Source organism: Rhinopithecus roxellana, chromosome 12, assembly GCF_007565055.1.
Source record: "Rhinopithecus roxellana isolate Shanxi Qingling chromosome 12, ASM756505v1, whole genome shotgun sequence".
NCBI classification, from domain to species: Eukaryota; Metazoa; Chordata; class Mammalia; order Primates; family Cercopithecidae; genus Rhinopithecus; species Rhinopithecus roxellana.
In genome coordinates, this window is record NC_044560.1 from 51,850,880 (window position 1) to 51,873,264 (window position 22,385).

Consider the following 22,385-nt stretch of genomic DNA (forward strand, 5'->3'; position numbering starts at 1 on the left):
AGTGATTTTAATGTTGTTAGTTGTGTGCTCTATTCTGCCTTGGGTTTGTATTACTTATATAATAAAAGTAAAACATTTTCAATTTCTATCAAATGCATAGAATTCTAAATGACTAAAATATAATGTTAGTTCTACCAAAAACTTGGTTTAAAGTTGTCAGCCTTGTTGAGTAATAATCTGAATATTTCTCTCCACTAGATCTATCTGGATTCCATTCAAATGTGAGGTTGTGCTTTGAGGTTTTGTTGAAAGTCGTAGCTTACCAAGTATCTTTAATAAGAAAAGTTGCATTTGTCCTGAGTGTCAGATTTTAAAGTATATACAACCTTACAGTATCTGAATATGAGGAGGAAAAATCCATTAACCAATCATCCTGGGAAGAGAGGGCCCCTTTTAAATAAAAGGAAGCTTTGCAGTATTAGAGGTTTCTGAATCCAGACTTAACTATAGTTGGCAGGGCTCCCGTTGAGCCCTGTGGGACTGCAGTCAGGGCCCAGTGGGGAGGGAGACATCCTGGTGTATTGGAAAGACCGGCTTTAGCTGGTGGAGAGCTGGGTTGTAGTCCAGGCTCTCTTGCCAGCTACCTTTGGCTGAGTGGTAGTGGGCACTTCTCAGAGTTAGTTTCACCCTTTATAAAGCAGACGAACAGTTTTTCCCTAACTCACAAGCTCATGTGTAGAATGGAAAGAAGAGGTGTCATCATGGGTCACAGACAGTGGAGTCTGGCTGTGTGGGTTCAGTATTTTAGTACAAGTACCAACTCAGCCATTAATTTAATTGTCAAGTATTTTTTTTTTCTCTGGGCTTCAGTTTACTCATCTGTAAAATGAGCAAGTAAAATACAGGGCTGTCTCAGGCAAGACCCTTTTCAGTTTTTTGCAATTACTGCTTTACCTTAGGATTTTGATTTTTTTTTTTTTTTTTTTTTTTTAAGAGAAGCATGTTGGCTTGTTTTACAGGATAATAAGACTCAGAAATGGTGGAGATGGGAAAATTTGCATGTGCACATGCGCTGATGGTGGGCCAGCTCTGTGAATGGGGTTTAAGTGCGATATCTTATTTCTCACAACAACCCCATGTGGCTTGAATCATTATTCCCACCTTACAGATAAGGAAAGTGAGGCTCACAGAGATAAGGTATCTTGCCCAGGGTCCCAGAACTAGCAAGAGGTAGAGCCCCCATTGCAGGTCCCTCTGACCTCTGTAAATAAAGAAATAAATCCTGAGGCTGCTCTCAGCTCAGAATCCCCTAATTCTGAGTTTCACAATTAGATTCTAAGTCCCTTTCAAGTCACTATCTAAAAATCACACTTGTTTTAACAGCTCTGACCTCCAGATCTTCCCATCTGTCCATCATTAACAGGAAGCTACCATTTAAGGGAATGAATATTTTATCTCCTTCTATTGGAAAAACCTCTGGTCATTCTCTTCTCCTCCTTTGCCAGTCTGCTGGGGCTCAATTTACTTAATAAGAGATAAGCTCTAGGACCTGAAGATAAGACTGGGCTTTTAAGGGGCTGCTATTAGGAGCCTCATTCTTTTTTCTTTTTTTTTTTTTTTTCAAGGGCTTGTGAGTGTTCCATGGCTATTTCTCCTGAATTGCAGTGTTTGTTAATACTTCAGCTTGGTCCAGCCAGTGGTCTCAGCTTTTATTCACCTCCTTGTTTTCTGGAGTGAGGCAGACAGTCCTGGAGACCTTTAACTCTTTTGTGAACTTGAGTGGAGAACATAATTTTTGTATCTCAATTTTCTGGGCTATGAAATGGGGATAATATATTCTCTGCTCCTAGCAGTGATGTGAAAACATAAAACGAGGAGGAGAGCAGCTGGTTCATAGTAGGTTCTGTGTAAACGTGAGTTTCTCCTCCTTCTTTGCGTGTTTTCAGTTTCAGATGCTGTTGAAGATGTCTTATGATCATGTTTTAAGTGAAACAGAATATAACTTGCTCACCACATGTTGTCAGAGAGCCTAGCAGAAATCCTCAAGCTTGCTTCACTTTCCTATTTGTAACTCCAACAAAAGGGACATAGAGAGGCTTTTGAGTAAATATAACCTCTTTTTTGGAGATTTTTTGAGTAGTCTTGTTTTCCCAATTATATTAATAATAATAACTGTCTTTTGCTTTGCATGCCTCAGAAAAAGTTATTGGCTATATTAAAGTTATCAGCCTCCCAATACAAAACATTTTTACACATCACTTAATTTTAATCCTTCCAATAATGGTGACATAGGAAAAACAGCTACAATGACTATCATTTTGAACATAAGAAAATCAAGACGGGCGGATCATGAGGTCAGGAGATCGAGACCATCCTGGCTAACACGGTGAAACCCCGTCTCTACTAAAAAAAATACAAAAAACTAGCCGGGTGAGGTGGCGGGCGCCTGTAGTCCCAGCTACTGGGGAGGCTGAGGCAGGAGAATGGCGTGAACCCGAGAGGCGGAGCTTGCAGTGAGCCCAGTCACGCCACTGCACTCCAGCCTGGGCAACAGAGCGAGACTCCATCTCAAAAAAAAAAAAAAAAGAAAAGAAAGAAAAGAAAAGAAAATCAAGTTCCTTCAATTTAGGTGCTGAATACAAGGTCAGAACCTACGATTCTAAATCTAGTGTTCTTCAATACCTGAACAGGCTTCCTATATAAGCAAGATATCAGCTTTCCACATGGCCATTTTCCAAGTTCATTCATTCAAAAACCTCTGTTAACCATTCAATCCATGTCAAGTATCATTATTTTTAAATGATGATGAGTCACCAGGAAATGTTACCCAACAAAGCCTGGAACTGCCTCTCCACACTATTAATTAACATGCTGCCAAAATAAAAGTAAAAGTGTCTTCTGTATGTATAGTACGTAATGTGCTGTTTTTAGAGTAATTTAACATCTATTCGCTTGTTCATAAAAAAAAAAAAAACGATTATTTATAGAACAAATAAATGACTGGACACATGGAAAATCACATGCATCCGGCACGGGGATGGGATGGTGACCATGGCATGGCTCCCACCCTCAGAAGTTTATAGACAGCCCCCTTAGATGCTCACAATGGGCAGATGGGGCAACTGAAGTTCAGAGAGCAAAGCGACTCTCTGAGTCGCAGCCTGTGGCAGACCCAGGATTTGGAACCACCAGTCTTCTGGTTCCTTTTGGTCTGAAACTTTTATGTCTCTAAAATATTGTGTTACTGAAGCCTTTTGTGTAAACAGAATGGAACAACTAAGCACAGATGACAGCGAGGACCATGCGTCTTAGCCCTCATGGACTGAATCCTTGGCGATTAGGCATTTCTTTGTTCACCAATATTTACAGCTGTGGTTACAAGGATAATAAAATATCCCAACCTGCCCTCAGCAAGCTTATAGACCCTGGAACAGTTACAATGTGGTGCAATAACCCTCATGATGAGATAAAGCACACTTTACACTCTATTTCAGTAGTCTGATTACTTTTCCATCTCTCGCAATAAGACAAGGAGCTTTGTTAAATCAGGGGCCGTATCCATCATGTTCACCATCATCGTCCCAGGGAATGCATGATGCATGACACATAATACATACTTAGCAACTTTTATTTTTTAATGAAAGTGCATCAGAGGTTACAAGAGTACAGGGGAAGGCTCCAAACAAGGCCTAGAGAATCAGGCAAGGCTGCCAAGAAGATATCCCAGCTGAGATAAATCTTAAAGGACAAACAGGCAGATTGATATCTCACCCATGGGAGAGCCAAGTAGAGAAACGTTTTCAATTATGCACAGTTTGGGTTTATCCATTCCACCGCTTCTTCTCCGTTTGCAGGGATAATTGAGAGGCAGCTGTGGTTCAACTGTGCTAAGTGCCCGTAGTGAGCAGTGAATTACGGGCAACAGAATGTTCTTCATTTTGCTCAGTAAAGGGTGAGCTAGTAAAAACAAAAGTGAGGGCTGGTAATTTATTGGCCCTCATTAACAAGGACTCTGTAGGCATTCTTAGTGGGTTTCTTTTAGATGGCGCTCAGTTATCAGGAGCAAAGAAATGACATTCTTCGCTGGCTACTTGCACAGTGAAGCTTGCAAGAGCAGCTCTGGAAGTGTACCACCGACACAGCCATGCTCACTCAGTTCTGTTTTCTGCAAGAGTGTACATGAGCTTCTGGGAACATAGGATGTAATGTCAAAGAAAAGGCCCACTTGAAACAGCTGTCTGAATAATGTAGCAGTCAAATGGCAAACTCCCTGGGCTCAAGCTTTTGGCTTCCCCATTCATGGATTGCACTCACAGAGTGAGTTGAATCACACAAACTACTCTGTTCAAGGGCCTCAGGGTCACAGGTGTTCTAGGGCAAATATCTCTACTGCCAGAGATATTTTTCTCCTCTGCAACATGGGACCCACTGAGGTCTTACCTGACAGACCTGCCTTGAGGATTGCATGAGAATACATATAAGACACAAATGTTTAGAACAGCGCCTGGCACATAGGAAGCACCCAGTCCATGTTAGCTCACATTATTAATAATAGATGTCTTGTTTGGCCACCAGAAAGAGCTGGATTTGGACCTGGCCACTTACCAGCTTTCAAGATTTAAGCAAAGTCCCTAACATCTCTGAGTCTCACTTTCTCCTATTTAAAGTAGAGATAGTAATACCAATTTCTTAGAGTTGTTGCAAGGATTTTAAGTTAAAATGAGATGAAAAGTATCAAAGGGACCTACAGAATAAACTCAAATTCTTACTTCTTATAGAACAATGGTGTAGGTAGCTAGCTTAAGCCTAAAAGATACTTTTCCTTCGCTATTCCCCACATTTCTCTATCATACGTTTACCATATGTCTCAGCAGACATTTACTGAGAGCCTACTGGGTGTTAGGCACTATGCCTGCTCTTAAGGAGCTCCCAATATGATGGAAAGAAAGGCATGTTGTCAGACCATTATAAAACCACTGCTGGCTGGGTCCTGCTATGGGAGTGTGAGCTAAGCTGTGACAGTTGCTGGGAAAGGAACAACTAATGAGTGCTTCCAATCTGGAATCTTTCAGTGAAAAACCCTTGGTTGACTCATTTGAAAAGTAGTCAACATATCCACTATTGTTAGTATCATAAGATGTGTTCATATATATTTATATGATGTGTCAGTAACTAAAGTAATTCTTCTAACACATTTACAGTATTATGGTATGTAATAGTGTTGTGTATCTAATATCCATTTTCTCACTCAGTCCTCAGAATAACCTGAGTAAGAGGCAGAGCTGATAGTAGTGAAGCTTGGAGGAGCTCAGTGACCCGCTCAGGCTGTCACAGTTAGCTCATAACACAGTGAGACCAGATGGATGAGTAAGAGAAGGGAGGAAGATGCAGATTAATGTTAAAAGCCCTCAACATCTTCTGCATACTAGGCCCACACTTTCCATACCACTTGTGGGCCTTTTTCTTCCATGAATACCTTCCATAATTATCAGATGGCTTGTGTATGATCCCAATAGAAGATGTGCTTTGTGCTAGGATCTTCATATTTGCTATATTTTAAATAGCCTGGATCTCAGACTCAGCATTGAGCAGTTTAAGCTCAGCTACAAACTGTTTCTAATCACTTCGGGAGCAGTATAGCACCTCCCTGGGCCTCATTTTTGTCTAAGGAAATGAGGATTTTTTTTCACCGCGTGACTTCTGAAGTCTATGCAGGTTTCTAGTCTTTGATTCTGCGAGGAGTCCGATAGCAGAGACGACCTATAAACCTTTGTTAAATGATGCCCACTCCCTCTCCCCATCTGATGCTCTTAAGGGAGGGAGACTGGCCTGATACTTTCCCAGTTAGAACAGGTTCCCGTGGGCTTATCCTGGGGGCCATTCTCAGATACCTTTAACCAGGTTGCAGTTGAAGTCTGGTTGCTTTGTTCTTTAAAATTGGAGTACCAGAGTGTTTTGACTGTGCTGAATTTAATTCTTCCATAGGTTCCCACCAGCCAAAAGAAGGAAGGTGTTTATGATGTGCCAAAAAGTCAACCTGTAAGTGTAAGTACATCTCCTCTCTACTGCCAGGTTTCCGCGACCTGGATTCACACTGAGGCTATGTCTACAGCCTGTGGAAGGAGACCCTTCTCCTGGAATGAGTGTCATGGCCCCCCATGTTTCTGCTGGGGACTGCATGCTGGGGAATCTTCAGTGGGCCGGAGGAAGGAGACGTGAGGCAGAAACGGTAGCGCTGAGGAAAGGGTGCCAATCTAAATGAAGGTCTGGTCCCACAAGTGGGCGTGAGTTGAATCATGCAAACTGCTCTGTTTAAGGGCCTCAAGGTCCTAGGTATTCTAGGGCAAAAGTCTCCAGCCATGGTTTAGAAGAAATAATTCTTCTAACATATTACAGTATTATGGTATCTAATAGTGTTGTGTATCTAATATCCATTTTCTCATTCAATCCTCAGAATAACCTAAGAGGCAGAGTTGATAGTAGTGAAGCTCAGAGGAGCTCAGTGACCTGCTCAAGTGGAGGATAGTGTTTTTGTTGTTGAAAGAGAGCTGCCCATCTAATTTGAAAGTGATTGAGAAGTTTCAAAGGAACAGTAGGAGAAGGGCTGGCCAGGGCCTTTGGGGTATACAAAAGTTCAGCCAGTGGGTGAAAATTTTGGAAAAGGTCATGTGCAGTGGGCTTGTGGAGAACCCAAGACGCATACCACATTAAGGACAACAAGGTCCAGTGGATCTGGACCCCATGTGTTGGGGGGACTCCTGGGAATCTGGGACAGAACCGTAAATTCCCAGCTCTGTGGTACTGCTCCAAACCACTGAAGTGCCCAGAACTCATATTTAGGACCTCCAACTGGCAGGCAGAAGGCAACTTCTGTACATAATTCAGGCAGCTCTGGGGAGCCAGTGAAGGCTCTTGAGGAGGGGGCACATATGACTTTGCCACGGCCAAGGAACTAGCGTGTTCAGTCACTGTTGACCTCATTCATCTCAACAATGAGTGGACAGAGAAGGTGTTTTAAAGTCAGGTAGATCCTCAACAATGTCAGTTCTGTCTCTGACAGAACTGTTGTGAGGCTAAAATAGTTCTACCTGGAAGAATAGTTCTACCTGGAAGAACAGACACTGTTGTCTGTTCTGGACCCCACAGTAAGACAGAGATAAAGACACACCTGCATGTTTAACAATACGATTAACAAGGGGATGTGAAACTGCATTCCATGAGGAGCAGCTGAAGGACACAGAAATGTTTGGCCTGGATAAAAGAATCCATAGATACGAAATGGGACTCCAAAGGCCACTGTATGGAAAAGGGATTACCTTGTTCTGCGTCAGCCAAATCCTGGAACTGAGACTAGTGAGTGGCACTATAAGAAGGTCAATTCCAGCTCAAAGTGAGGCTGACCCTCCCATAGTCAGAGCTGCTCAGGTGCAGACCAGCTGGCACCTCAGAGAGTGAGCTCACCATTCCCGGAGCTATGCAAGCAAGCCTTGCAGACCCCTTGTCAGAAAGATTACCAAGGCGATTCACACATTGCATAGGGAGATGGATAGGAGAGCTCTGGAGGTCCTTCCAAACCTGAGATTCTGTATTCTCCAAGTTGGGAGTCTTTCTGGTCCATTTGCATCCTTGCCCGCCCCCTTCTCCCTTTTCCTTTAGTGAAACTTCTTTCTGATCAGTGTCCATTTCTCTAACCCACTCTTCCAGGATCTTGAAACCACCGTCTCTGACCTAAACATGGCTTCTGAAACCTGTACGTGTTAGTTTTCATGAAAAAGCATATCCAGATGCGGACCCGTTTTCAAAAACCCAAGTCTAGGGACCGTATTCTGTGTTGTGCTGCTCAGGGAAAAAGTAGTTTTTCTCCCTAAGGCCTTTGCACCTCATCAGGCCCCCTTGTCACCAAGACATTGGCCTGCTCTTCATGTTTCAATTTGGTCCATTCCCCATGATACCATTCTCTGCAATTCAATTTGTGCCTGAATTGCCACACTTGCCCCTAACAGGTTTAGATATGTAAGGAAACATGCTCCAGTTGCTACCTTGGTTTTTGTGAATTTATTAATGATTATGGCCACACCATCTTCAAGCTTAATAGTTCCAGAAAAAAAAAAAAAAATCCAAGCTCCTTTGCCTGAGATACACAGGCAGGCTGCCTGCAGGTCCCCTCTCCAACCTATGTGTCTAGTCTACTTCCTTCTGGTCCAGTCCTACTGAAATCTTTTTGTGTTTGTTTGTTTTACCCCCTCGCCCCCACTCTCTCTGCAGCCTTCCCCCAACATTCCAACTTTACTTCCCCCAGCATTCCAACTTTACTTCCCTAGCATTCCAACTTTACTTCAAACTTTGTGTTCTCAGGGGGACTTTCTGGACTTTCCCTCTGAACAACAACAGCAGATCACTCCTGCCTTTGTGCCTTCATTCCTCTGTCAATAGTATTTCTTCCCTGTTACTTCCTTGAATGTTCTGGGGTCCTTGTGTTACCAGATGCAAACCTATGACCTGGTATATGAAAGCCAGGTCCAATATAGCTGCTTTAGGAACATTTAATAAATATATGAAGGGCAGGCGTGGTGGCTCAGGCCTATAATTCCAGCACTTTGGGAGGCAGAGGCAGGCAGATCATGAGGTCAGCCTGGCCAGCATGGTGAAACCCTGTGTCTACTAAAAATACAAAACATTAGCTGAGCATGGTGACTTGTGCCTGTAATCCCAGCTACTTGGGAGGCTGAGGCAGGAAAATTGCTTGAACCCAGGAGGCGAAGGTTGCAGTGAGCCGAGATCACGCCACTGCACCTGGGCGACAGAGTAAAACTCTGTCTCAAATAAAACAAAATAATAAATATATGAATGACTCTATCTGTAGAAGGAATTTATGAAAATCCCTGGTAGAATTAAGAAAGACCCTATATTTCTGACTCCAAAATAATCATTAAGGAAATGCACTAGAAATTTTCCTTGCAAAATATCTGGGCTGCCTGAATGGCATGCAGTAGCTCCCAACCTGCCATTCTCTCAGAGTCCTAGAACCAACTGATGGTAATGATGACTTTTCCATGAGCTATTTTCAACATTTTCGGAAGCCTAAGAGAGGTAAGAAGTAAAAACCTCAGGTTATTGTATAGAGACAGGTGGCTGCAGTTGGAATCTGCACTCCTTCTCTTCCTACCTGTGAGACTTTTGATACATTTCCTTGCCTCAGAGACTCAGTTTTCTTTTTTACCAAAAAAGATGATTGAACGTAATTAGAGGACAGAGTAGTATATGTATTGGAAAGTTGATCCCACTTGCCTAAGCCTCCCAGAGACAATACCAAATACCACACACCCCTCCCTGCTCTGGGATCTTCCTGCCTTCCAGGCTTCCCATAGTAGACCTGCCTCTCTGATGAATACACACTCCCTACAGTACCTCTGTACTCTGAAAACCCTTGCCTCTCACTGTTTACTCCTTCACTACCTTTCCCTTAGCCATAAAGACAAATACAAGAGATAACTCAATTAGGGTATGTTAAGCAGCTTCCAGAAAGTCATGAGACTTCCACAAGTTTCCCATAAGAAGAGAAACTGCCCAGTGGCCTGTTCCACCTGGTTTCATTTTTTCTAGGTTCAACCTGGTTTCATTTTTCTCAGGTTTAGGTCTGCGCAGAGCCTGGTCTTCAGAGTGAGGTCTGGGTGTAGTTCTAACCACAGCCACTTCCTAAGAGTCCCTGAGCTGCTTTTTGCATCTCTGATCCTCTATGTTATTATCTACATAAAGAAAATAATATTACCTTTGCTTTGTTTGGAGGATTAAAGGAGACATGTATGCAAAACCCTTAACAGAAGATGTGAATTACGTAGCATGAGAACATATCCACACATTGCTATTTCAGGCAGCGCTCTAGCAAACACTTCTCACTGAGCCAGGGATTGGCAGCTATTCTAAGGGATTACACACCCTCTCTGGGAAGCCTTCCTTACCCCAAATAGAGTATTCCATTTCTCTGGGCTACCTCTAATACTTCTCTTTGCAATGATCCTAATGGAGTGTCATTTTCTCTTAACATATTTATGTGAACCATTGGACTTTGAGTTCCTCGGAAACCTTGGCAGAGATCACATCTCATGCAGCTTTGTAATCTCAGCACCTAGCATGGTGCCTGAAACATACTTCCCATTGAGGACTATGGTAGTAACCTAAGCTATGAGAGATACCGGGGTTTGAATCCTGGCTTCATTACTGGCTATGTGACCTTGAGTGAGTCCTTTACTCTATTCAGTCTTTGGTCTTCTCAGCTATATAATGGTGATGTGAAAACCAAATTCACTGAGTTCTGAGAGTTTAGATTAATAACAGTGATTACTCAGTGTGCACTGGCAATTACTAGACACTTACTAAACGTTTTGTTGCACTGAACTACTCACCAGGAGTTGTCACTTTTACTCCATACCTCCTTGCATTGTGAGTCCATTGAGGACAGGAATCATATCATTCATGTCCTGATTACAGTGAGCATCAGCACAGAGTAGCTGCTCAAGTGGTAAGTGAATGAATAAAAATAAAGGAACAAATGAATCCCTGTGTAAGGAATGAATGAATAAATGAATGCCTGTAGACTCAAAGCTCATCCATTGTCCATTAAGTTCTTTTTCCTTCTGGGGCCAAAGACACTGTGTCAAACTAAGACAGTGTTGATTCTCAAAGAAGCCCTCTTGCCTGGCCCTTCTTCCACTTTGCGTTTAACCATTCTTGCCCTGTTCCACCTGCAGCCTCCATAAATATGCATTTTTTTTTTTTTCATAGCTTGGATCACCAAGCAGACAGGTGGCCTTCTGAACACAAACCCACACACTCACGCACCTGCATTCACTCCCCTCCTACATCAGGAACTCAGCATCAGGCAAAGCCATGATATCGTGCTTCCTTGGCAGGGTTATTTTTGATTTTTGTTTTTTCATCCTACCTAGGGTTGGATTTTTTCCTTCTAGGGCCCCATGGAAAGTGTTTAAAGTCATTAAAACTCTTTAAGTTTTCTGAAGAGGGGCCTGTAACTTATAAACTATTAGGGACACAATCTGATAGAATTAAGAATCAGTAGGCCGGGCACGGTGGCTCACACCTATAATCCCAGCACTTTGGGAGGCCAAGGCAGGCGGATCACGAGGTCAGGAGATCGAGAGCATCCTGGCTAACATGGTGAAATCCCGTCTCTACTAAAAAATACAAAAAAATTACCTGGGCGTGGTGGCGGGCACCTGTAGTCCCAGCTACTCGGGAGGCTGAGGCAGAAGAATGGCATGAAACCGGGAGACAGAGCTTGCAGTGAGCCTGGATAGCCCACTGCACTCCAGCCTGGGCAACAGAGCAAGATTCCAGCTCAAAAAAAAAAAAAAAAGAATCAGTACAGTCTTTCTACCCCAAAACCCCTGTAACTATTTGCATGTCACAGAAGGCTGGAGAAAGGATTTGGGCCCAGTGAATCTGCCAGATACTTGTCTAAAAACCATGAAAATTTTTGGATTTTAAGAGCATATCAGTTACATCCCTTGCCTTGTCTTAGATAATATGCAATTAGAGATGGCAGTTACATAGTCCACTTCTCAAACCACATTTAGCTACAGACTTTCTTTGTAAAAATTAAAATTTTATATGACAATATAATATACAAGAGAAACAGGCAAAAAGAGGAGTCCTATGCACTATCCACAGTCTGTATATGAAATCACTACTGAATTATGATAATCAACTGTTAAAATATAAAATACACTTTCTTCTCTGACCACATTGTTTTGTTTTTTGTTGCCTTCTCTACTTTTGGCCGTTATCTGGGAGATGCATCATTCCAGCGGACAGCCCATTTAGTAACCTGGCCTCCAAATTTCATGACCCTCATCCCTTGAATCTTTTCACTCAGAACAGCCTTAGTGACCTCAGACCCTCAGGAGCCCCTCCTTTCTCTCACCATGAGCCTCTGTTCATCCTTTTCTTCTGCTCCAGTACTCTTGCTGAACTTTTTCTTGGTTCAACATTCAAAATCCAGGTAAAATGTTATTTTCGGTCTTCAGCTTTCCTTGAGTCCCAAGGGAAATTGCTTTTTTGAATATATTTCTGCTGAACTTTTTTTTTTTTTCCTTTGAGACAGAGTCTCTCTCTGTTGCCCAGACTAGAGTGCAGTGGCATGATCTTGATTCACTATAGCCTCCACTTCCCAGATTCAAGCGATTTTCCCACCTCAGCTTCCCAAGTAACTGGGATTGCAGGCGTGCACCACTAGACCTGGCTAATTTTAGTATTTTTAGTAGAGGTGGGGTTTCACCATGTTGGCCAGGCTGGTCTCTGACTCCTGACCTCAGGTGATTCACCTGCCTCAGCCTCCCAAATTGCTGGGATTACAGGCATGAGCCACCATGCCCAGCCCACTTCTGCTGAACTTCTAACCACCAGTTTGAAATTTGTTTTATTTTCTTTTTATCTTTTTCTTTTCTTTTTTTTTTTTTTTGAGACAGGCTCTTACTCTGTCACCCAGGCTGACATGTAGTATTGCAGTCATAGCTCACTGTATCCTTGAACTCCTGTGCTCAAGTGATCCTCCTGCCTCAGCTTACCCAGTAGCTAGGACTACAGGCATGCACCACCATGCCCGGCAAATTTTTTTTTTTTTTTAAAGATGAGGACTTGCTATGTTGCCCACTCTGGTCTTGAATTCCTGGCTTGAAGCAATCCTCCCACCTTGGTCTCCCAAAGCGCTGGGATTATAGGCATGAGCCACTCCACTTGGCTTCTAACCACATTTTATTGTGGTTATCATGAAGCAGTATTTTCTAATGGTTCAAAATATGGGCTTTGGCATCAGAACAACTTGGATTTGACTCCCAGCTTTACCATTTTCTAGCTTTGTGAATTTGAGTACTTAAGTTAGTCCCTCCAAGTCTTCATGTCCTCATCTGTAAAATGGAATTAATGTTAGTGCCTATCTTAGAGTTTTTGTGTAAAGACTAAATGTGTGAAGACTAAATGAGTTAAAGTATGTGAATAAGCTCAGTGCAATGAGAATTCAATCACTGTGGGCTAATATTCAGTTTCTTTCCCATACTTCTCTGTAAGATCCTAGAGGACAGGATTCACTTCTATCTAGACTGCCTCTAAGGTAACCCTTGAGATTTCCAATCTCTCTGAGATATTGATGGTGGACCTTCTCTCCAGAAAAAAAATATAATGTATGCCTGAATAAATTTTTGTAGGACTTAAAGCCAACAGGATCCCTCAACCTCTGTCTTAGAGCCTCAGTCAGCAGCTCATCATCACTCTTCCATCAACAGAGATAAATCAGTAACATGGCAAATTGAAAGTTACAGAGCATTCCAGAGTAGAGTCTTAGGGCAGAAGTTAGAATTTTCTGTTTCTTATTGATCTCCTTCACCTCAGTGAATCAACTGATGGGTGCAAAGTTTTGTTTAGTTGAGCTAGGGCCCATGTATAGATGGAAAGCTGGTTCCATCTCTTTACTTTCCTCCTTATTCACTCGTTCTTGCCCTAGTTTTAACCCTTCTTGACTTATTGATCCAGGACGCTCAGCTGTGGTTATCATCCCTTTTTTGGACTTCTTTCTCAAATAACAGATTTGGATGCTTTTCGTTGTGTATTTTAATTTGGACCTGTGATGTCTCTGTCTTTCTAGCAGATTTGTTCTCAAGGTCATGCTGTGCTTCTCTCCTGCACCCTTTCTTAGGAATTCTGAGCCAATATAAGGATTAATCCTACCCACTCCGAGAAATATACATTTCATCTATTTTTCTGGTCAAGGTAGCTGGAAGCTTGGCACAGGGGCTATCTTCTCTTGTGACTGTAAACACATAGGTACATTTTTATGTCAGGGTGTCTGAAATCCAACAGCATAAATGCTTGCTGAGAGGAAACACTAGCTGGCTGGAGAGACACGGAGATTTCAGAAAGGAGGGAATAAATTGAGCAAAGCCTTGAAGGATGAGCAAGATTTGAACAAGCAAAGGAGAAATAGAAGTACCTTCTGGGCGATCACTGAGGCTGCTGAGTCCATACTTCCTCCACTCAGCAGTGCTCAGAGCTGATTAATTTACCACCAATTTCTATCTCAAGGAGCTGGAAAATACACGTAGTCTTTGTTTCTTCGGGCTGATAATGCTGGACATGTTCTTTAGGCAGATATCCCGACTTTTTTGTGACTGTTAAAAACGCACATTCCTGGCTGGGCACGGTGGCTCATACCTGTAATCCCAGCCCTTTGGGAGGCCAAGATGGGCAGATCATGAGGTCAGGAGATTGAGACTATCCTGGCTAACACGGTGAAACCCCGTCTCCACTAAAAATACAAAAAATTAGCCGGGTGTGGTGGTGGGCACCTGTAGTCCCAGCTACTTGGGAGGTGAGGCAGGAGAATGGTGTGAACCCGGGAGGCGGAGCTTGCAGTAAGCCGAGATTACGCCACTGCACTCCAGCCTAAGTGACAGAGCAAGACTCTGTCTCAAAAAAAAAAAAAAAAAAAAAAAAAAAAAAAAAATCACGTTCCTGAGTGGAGAGGAAGGTGTCTGCTAAGCGTCCCATTACTGCATTCATTATTTAGTGCTTTTTGCACCCTGTTAGCCATTGAACATGATTCAGGTCCCACAGTGGGACTGCGAGTAGAGCATTGCATTCACAGGGCCACTCAAGCGCCTATTTCAGACTCCATCACACCCTATAACACTGAATTTGGTGGAACTTAACCTTCACAGCCCTTCACAGACAACTGTTTTAATGACAGACCTTAACCTTAGTGCAACTTATGTCATTTTCACGTGAGAAATACCACTTTTCTTTTCCCCTCTCTTCATTCCCCCATGTAATATTCTTATGGCTGAAAAAGATCTTTTATCCTTCACCTTGTAATTTTCCAGTTTCAAAGCCTTTTATATAGTTGTATGAGGCATAAAAGACTTTCTAATTATCAGTAATAACCAGTCAGTCAATTCTAGCAGAAATTTTTTTGACCTTCAAAAGACTTTCTTAGGCCGGGCATGGTGGCTCATGCCTATAATCCCAACACTTTGGGAAACCAAGGTGGGCAGATCACCTGAGGTCAGGAGTTCAAGACCAGCCTGGCCAACATGGCGAAACCCCATCTCTACAAAAATACAAAAATTAGCCAGGTGTGATGGCACACTTCTGTAGTCCCAGCTACTCGGGAGTCTGAGGCAGGAGAATTGCTTGAACCCAGGAGGTGGAGGTTTCAGTGAGCTGAGATCATGCCACTGCACTCCAGCCTGGGCAATAGAGTGATTACTCACTGTTTCTAGAGTTTTTGTAATGAGCACCTCATGAGGCCCAGCACTCCCCAGCTAGCTGTGAATATCTCTCTCCTTCTTTAGACTGAGTTCCAAGCAGACATGCCCATGTCTAAGTCATCCCTGAAACCTCCCTCTGTCTGGCACACTGCTTTCTTCATCCTGGATGTTGAGGAGATGTTTGGGAACCCCAGAGAACAAATCTAATGAAAGCCACTCACCTCTGACGCTTAGAAAGATTCTCATTCTGCCTCCCTGCATCCCATCCTGCAACCACCCTGTCCCCCAGCAATCAGTATTTGGTTGACTTTCCTTGCCTTAGATTTAATTCATTTTCCCTGCTGCACATGTCAGAAGCTTCAGTCCATTAATGTGAAGAATTGCAAGAATTTTCTGGACAACTGTTCCCTACTCCCCCCGCCCACAACTCCCATCTTTTATGGCAAATAAATTTTCATTCACAATTGCACAGTTGGTTTTTCCCTTAGTTTGAAATCTGGATCAAGATGTTGGATAATTGGATTAAATCTTGTCTGAACGTTTGTCAGTTTCACTTCCTCATTAAGCACCACATTGTAGAGAAATTATAATTATTGCAATGCAGTTAACATAGATGTCACACAAGAGGAGGTTGTACTGAAGTGAAGGAAGGGAATTTGAATCCGTACATTCCCACGAATGAAATACAAGGTTGCCCCTTTTGATGTTTCTTAGATGAGCTTTCTTTTAGCCATACTTAACATTGTCCTGAGATACAATCCTGAACGTCTAGAGTCTTGAAGTTAATAGCAACATTAAAAAGAGGTTATTTGGTTTTGCCTCTCCTTCAATGCAAGAATCCCTCAAGAATATTTTTGATAGGTGTGGATGAACATTGCTGATTATTGGGCTTGAGCTCACATACCTACAATGACAGAGCTTCATTATTTTTGTAACCCCAGAGCTCCAGTTGCTAGAAACCCTTATTTTATTTGAGTTCCCTTACAATTTCTATTTATTCATTTATTCCTCCATTGGGCAAGCATTTACTAAAAACCTGTGCCCTACCAGACAGCATTCTCTTCACTAGGGATATAAAGATCGGTTGCTTAAGAGTTGTCATGGTCTCAAGAAGACAGACCTATAAAAATAATTGTGATTCATGTAATCAAGGGTGTGAGAGGCTGTGTACAAGATGCTGTGAGAACATAGTGTGGGAGCAGTAAACTTTGCCTGAAGGAGTTTAATGAGGTCTTCACGCAGGGTATACAGCTTGAATAGAATCTTAAAAGATGGTGGGAGTTTGTCTCTGGAGAAAGGGTGGAACAGTATTCAGGAAGAAGGAACTGAGTGTTTAAAAGCATGGAAATGTAGAAAAGCCTGTCATATCGCAGTGGCTGATGACTAAGTCTGAGGTGGCAGGACCACAGGATGCCTCCATGGGAGCAGGAGATGAGGATGCCGAAGGAAGCCCCCAGTGAGCATAGGGTCTGAAATGTGGTGCTGAGAAGCTGGGAGCTATTAGGAAGTCACGGATGCTTTCAGGTGATAGAATGACAACATCAGTGTTGCATTTCTCAGTGTACCTCTGGTGGCCTGTGGCAGGTGGCTTGGCAGGTGAGACCATTAAGATGCTAATGAAATTATCTAAGTGTATCCATTCAGAATAGAGTTAGAAAAACAGAGCCCATGCCAGGTAGTTTAATAGAGGGAATCTAATATGAGGAACTAGTTACAGAGGTGTTAGAAGAGCAGAAAAACCAAACAAGGGACAGCAGGGCAACCCAGATTAGTAATTATCAGTAGTGGCTACTATCCTTAGGGATAAAAGGACGGAGGAGACAGTATTAGCAGAGCCAATAGGCACTGGGACCAGAGAGGGAGTTGCCCAGTGGGGTCCCGGGGCACAGAGAGAGGGGCTGCCTGGTGGAAGCTAAACCCATGCAGGAGACTCAGCCACTGCCACAGATACTGCCAGAAGAGAGCTGGGAGAGAACTCACTGCTTCTGCCTTCTACCCACTATCCAAATTCCAACTACTGCCTCCTTCTTGACCAAATCAAAGTGGAAGTGTGTTGGCAAAGGAGCCCAGCAATGCAGTTTATGGCAATCAGTCCCCTGTGTTACAGCACAAACTAGAGGAAGGGCAAGAATGGTCTGAGGGCAAAGAGGTTAAGGGGAGGCATGTGAGGGCTGCTGTGGGTGCAGCCTAGGGGCAGGCATTGCAGGTGAAAGAGCGAGATGAGTTTGAGTATATGACTAGGGTGAGACAAACACAGAGCCGGAGCTAACTCTGAGGTGACGTGCTTTGCAAGGTCAAGTAACCAGGAGACAGGGACCAAGCACCCTATCTCCTCCCTGTAGGCTCTGTCATTTACATGCATGGGGCTTTGTATCTCTAACTTCTAAGACTGTTTGTACATCAGCCTTTCCACCTGCTGTCTTCAGGTTCTAGCCAAAGACAGCATTAATCCCTTTCATCTTCCTTTCTGTTCTCAGTCCAGGACTCACATTTGGGTTGTCACATTATCACTCTGAATGATATCTGGCTCTTTTTCTTCCAACGTTGAAAAACTGAGCTGTCATTAATGGAGTCAAGCAGAGTTGTAAAAGACTCGCTGTTAAATCTGAAACTTGTTTTCTGCAAATGCAAATCACGAAAGGGATAAGTGGTCGCATATGCAGTTGCCTGCTGTCTTGTTTGCTCAGTTGTGTGTTTTAAAGAAAGCATGTCTGGATAACAGTGATCGCCCCATCTCTCTGCTACAGTGCGGTCCACTGGTCCCCTGGAAGAGTAGCCTTCGAACTTTTCCCAAAATTATTCAAATGAAACATGCCTGATATCCTGCTATATAAACAGATGAAAGAGGAGATATAGTTGAAGCTGACTTGGAGCCTCAAAACCTATTCACCTTGAACCCCGCCTACCTACTAACTCTGAAAGATAGAAAGCTCTAGAAGGGAAGAGATCCAGAGATGGTAGTATGAAAACCACTGTCCAGAAGAATCCACTCATTATTACACGGGTAGGAGAAATGAAGAAGCCAGATGAGGACGTTTTTCAGGTTATTTCCCATCTAAGACTTCATCATTCTATAATTCATGAATACAGATTGGAAGCCTACTCTTCGGGAGGCTATAAAGCTACAGAAAGAACATGAAATTTGAAGTTAGTTGGAGCCTATACTTCTCAGCTGTATGATTCTAAGCAAGTTGCTTTATCTTTTGGATTTTTAGTGACCTGTTAACAAGATGGAAAGAGCTACTTCCCTGGGTTATTATGTATATTAAATAAGAAGAGATGTAATTACTATTGTCTTTGATATAGAGTAGGCTCTGGTTAATTGATAGGGAACAGGTATTACAGTTAAGAGTATGAGCTTTGCAGCCTGACTATTTGGGCTTGAAAGTTTTATTCCTTACTTACCAGCAGTGGGACCTTGGGTGGGCTATTTAAACTTCTTTGTGCCTCAGTGTGTTCATCTGTAAAATGAGGATAATGACTGTGGTAACTACCTCATAGAGTTCTTTTAAGGATTGAGTAAAGTAATGCACATAAGATATTTATAACAGCACCTGGCGTATAGTAAGTGCTCAATCAATAAATGTCAGCCAGAGTTATTATTATGAACTATTATGTAGACAAAGGACTATACCAAGTGCTTTCAGAGAGATAAGGATGAGCAAGACCTGCCCCAGCAACGAAAATGGTTTTAATCTACTGGAGGAAAGAAGACTGGTACATAGAGCATGGGGCTGGAGGGCCTGCAGTTCTCCATGCTCAAGTGATAGTTTCAACAAGATCAAGTTTAACTTGAGAGCCTGGGATGGGGCTGAACCTGCAGGGGCTGCACCATAGCTATGGGGCCATGTCTTAGTCCACTTGGGCTGCCATAACAAAAAAACCCCAGACCAGGTGGTTTAAACAACAGAAAATTATTTTCTAGAGTTATGGAGCCTGTGAAGTCCAAGATCAAGGTGCTAGCTGACTCAATTCCTGATGAGAGCTCTCTCCTGGGGTTGTAGACCAATAGCTTCTCACTATGTCCTCATGTGGCCCTTCCTCAGAGTGTGGATCTGGTAGTGAGGGGGTGGGAACAGAGAGAGGAAGAGAGATCTCTTTCCCTTCTTGTAAGGCCACTAATTGTATTATGAGGGTACCACCCTTTTAACCTAATCTAGCCCTAATTACCTCCTCAAGGCCCGTCTCCAAATTCTATCACATTGGGGGTTAGGGCTTTAACATATGAATTTTGGGAGGGACCCCAAACATCCAGTCCTTAACAGACGGGGATATCAAGAAATTGTAACTACCAAATATTGAGAACCTCACCAAGCAATGGACTGTGTTAGGCACTTAATATGCTATTTTGTTATTCTCTCCAACTATTGTTGGGATTAGGTCTCTTCTCTACCATAAAGGATATTGAAGATCAGAGAAGTTAAATAAGTTAGAACAGCTAGAAGAGGCATAACTAAGAATCTAATCCACCTCTCTCTGACCCTACAACCAGGTGACCTAGTTTATCACCCAAACTAGGGCACTCTTGAAAGTGAAAAAGGGTTTGCTATTATGTCAGGACAATAGGCATAAATATCAGCTGTCTTAGGCAAACCAGAATTTAAGGTCATCCTACCCAAAGCTGGTGACTGCTCTTCTGGCTGGGCCAAACTGCCTCTGAGACCAGAACATGTGAGATTTCAAACAGAAGACAAGAAGCTTCTATCCTTCTTGTCCCTGAAACTCTTTGTCCATAATGCTACCTGTGCTGAAGCAACAATAGTACTCCCTCCAAGATGCAGGTTCCCTGATGCATGCTTGCTCCTTTGGTAGACATAGATAAGATTACTTGGAGATCTGTTACATGGTGAGAAAATGTGATTCAGGGGTATCTGTTAACTGCTGCTGCTGCTGTGAGTCTGTCATTATTCCTCTAATACAGATCATTAACATTCACGGAACCTTAACTACAGCATCTCTAACGAGCAGAGCTGTAATATACAGTTTCCCCATAAATATCTATTGATGCTGGCACTCATTCTCTTTTGGTACAGTAATTCAGCTTTTCTGGATAAATCATCAGGTTGAGGTTCTTTCTTTCTCCTTAACTACCATTATTAGTGGATGCAGAAGAATAATGAACAAAGTCTAGTGTAAAAAAAAGAAGCAAGAGCTAAATAAATGATCATAGGGAATAAGAAAATATATATGTTGGTGACAGTCACAACCCAAAGGATACACAACTTGTTTTTGCAGTGACTTAGAAAGGAGGCGAGAAACTAACATTTGCTGAGCACTTACTAAGGGCCAGCAAGTGTGCTTCGTGCTTGGCAAGCTGTATCTACTTCAGGGATTCCAAAGACTTCATTGCTTAACAATCACTTGTGACACTTTTAAAAACACAACTTCCTTAGCCCCAGTTCGATAGATCTGCTTTTGTAAGGCTTGCATCTATTTATATATAAAGGGAGAGTTGCAAAGTTCCCCCAGCTGATTCAGATTCTCAAGTAAATTTATCTAGTTTAATTAAGATGACAACTATTATTTTCTCCATTGTATGGATAAGAAGATTGAGATTGAGATGCTAAGGAGAGGGAAATAGAGTCTGATTGTGAAGGATAAATCCCTTGCTTCTCTACTTATGCTGAAAGAAATGTCTCCTATTAAGGTGACATTCACTCTTACTTTTTACAACACTGTCTCTCTTCTCCACCTCCCATCTTCCTGTCTATCATAGAAGTTCCGTCAGCATATCATTATGTTTCACTCCAGCAGGTTAGCAGTATTGCTGTCCTTATCTCTAGAATTACCCTTTTTTTCACCATTACATGCTGTCAGCCCAATACTCAGGGTTTCCCACCCCACTTTCTTTCTTTTTTTCTCTTTTATTTTTTTGAGATGGAGTCTCGCTCTGTCACCCAGGCTGGAATGCAGTGGTGCGATCTTGGCTCACTGCAACCTCCGCCTCCCAGGTTCAAGTGATTCTCCTTCCTCCGTCTCCCAAGTAGCTGGGATTATGGACATGTGCCACGATGCCCAGCTAATTTTCATGTTTTTAGTAGAGACAGAATTTCTCCATGTTGGCCAGGCTGGTCTCAAACTCCTGACCTCAAGTGATCCGCCTGCCTTGGCCTCCCAAAGTGCTGGGATTACAGGCATGAGCCACCACGCCCAGCTGCCACCCCACTTTCTTATATTTTAAAATCTTATAGCCTTGTCTCTTTGACAGTTTCTATGTTGCTGTTTCCACAGTTGCCTAGGATGTTCTAGCCTCCTTCCTCCTGCCATTGTTATAGGGACAGCCCTTATACTATGATCTGGCCATGGTCCACCAAGAGAGGATTGGGTTGGACTGGAACAGAGCAAGCTCCTAAACTGCCCACCATGGCTGCCCTTTCCAGAACCCTAACCACCCACCCTACTCTTAAAATATAGGTCGTCTTATACCTTTTGTTCTCCTCACTATAACATAATGGTTATGGGCACATACTCCAAAGCTAACCCACTTTACGTGAAAATTCTAGTTCAGTCATTTACTAGCTGTGTGACCCTGGGCAAGTTAATTAAACCTTCTGTGCCTTGGTTTCCTCCTCTTGGAAACAAGACAAGTAACAGCACCTCACATTTGTTGCGATAATTAAATGAGTTAATATATGAATGCACATAGAATGGTGTCTGGTTCATACAGAGGAAGTTCCATCTAAGCATTAGCTATAATTACTATTGTCCATAGTGACCTCTGCCTGGCCAAGAAGAGAGGAGGTCTTAATATTACCATGTGACCCATTCCTTCCTCTTGAGTCCAGAGTATACTTTTTTTGTCTTCTTTGTGGATTTGTCAAAACGAGAAATAGTAATCCCAACCACCTGTGACCTGACTAAGGAGAAATGGGCTACTTTTAATTAAAAAGATTTTTCATAGAACAGATATAGCAAACGTGTGGGTAAAGACAGTTTCTGCTTTTGGTATCTGTGGTAAGATCTCCTTAACTATGCCTTCTTCGTTCCCTAGCTACAAGGCCCTCAGAGATAAGGTGTCCAGCACCAGAACAAGTAGGAAAAGAAGCCTGAGGCCGGAGCACAGATGTCAAACTGGCAAACACAGAGTTCCCTTTTCCCTGTAGTATATGCATGAAGTGTCTTTTTTGTTATCATTTTATAGTTTCTTCTATACTGTAAGGTGCCTCC

The 22,385-nt window shown here is 42.7% G+C and overlaps 1 protein-coding gene across 2 annotated transcripts in view; it reads left to right on the forward strand.

Moving 5' to 3' along the window:
* Nucleotides 1-22,385, forward strand: part of DAB1 (DAB adaptor protein 1) — a 1,267,144-nt gene that overhangs the window by 1,197,302 nt on the left and 47,457 nt on the right. For both annotated transcript variants that reach the window (XM_010365734.2, XM_030913326.1), the window contains one exon: nt 5,926-5,985. In XM_010365734.2, the coding sequence (XP_010364036.1) occupies nt 5,926-5,985 (60 nt within the window). The remainder of the gene's footprint in view (nt 1-5,925; nt 5,986-22,385) is intronic.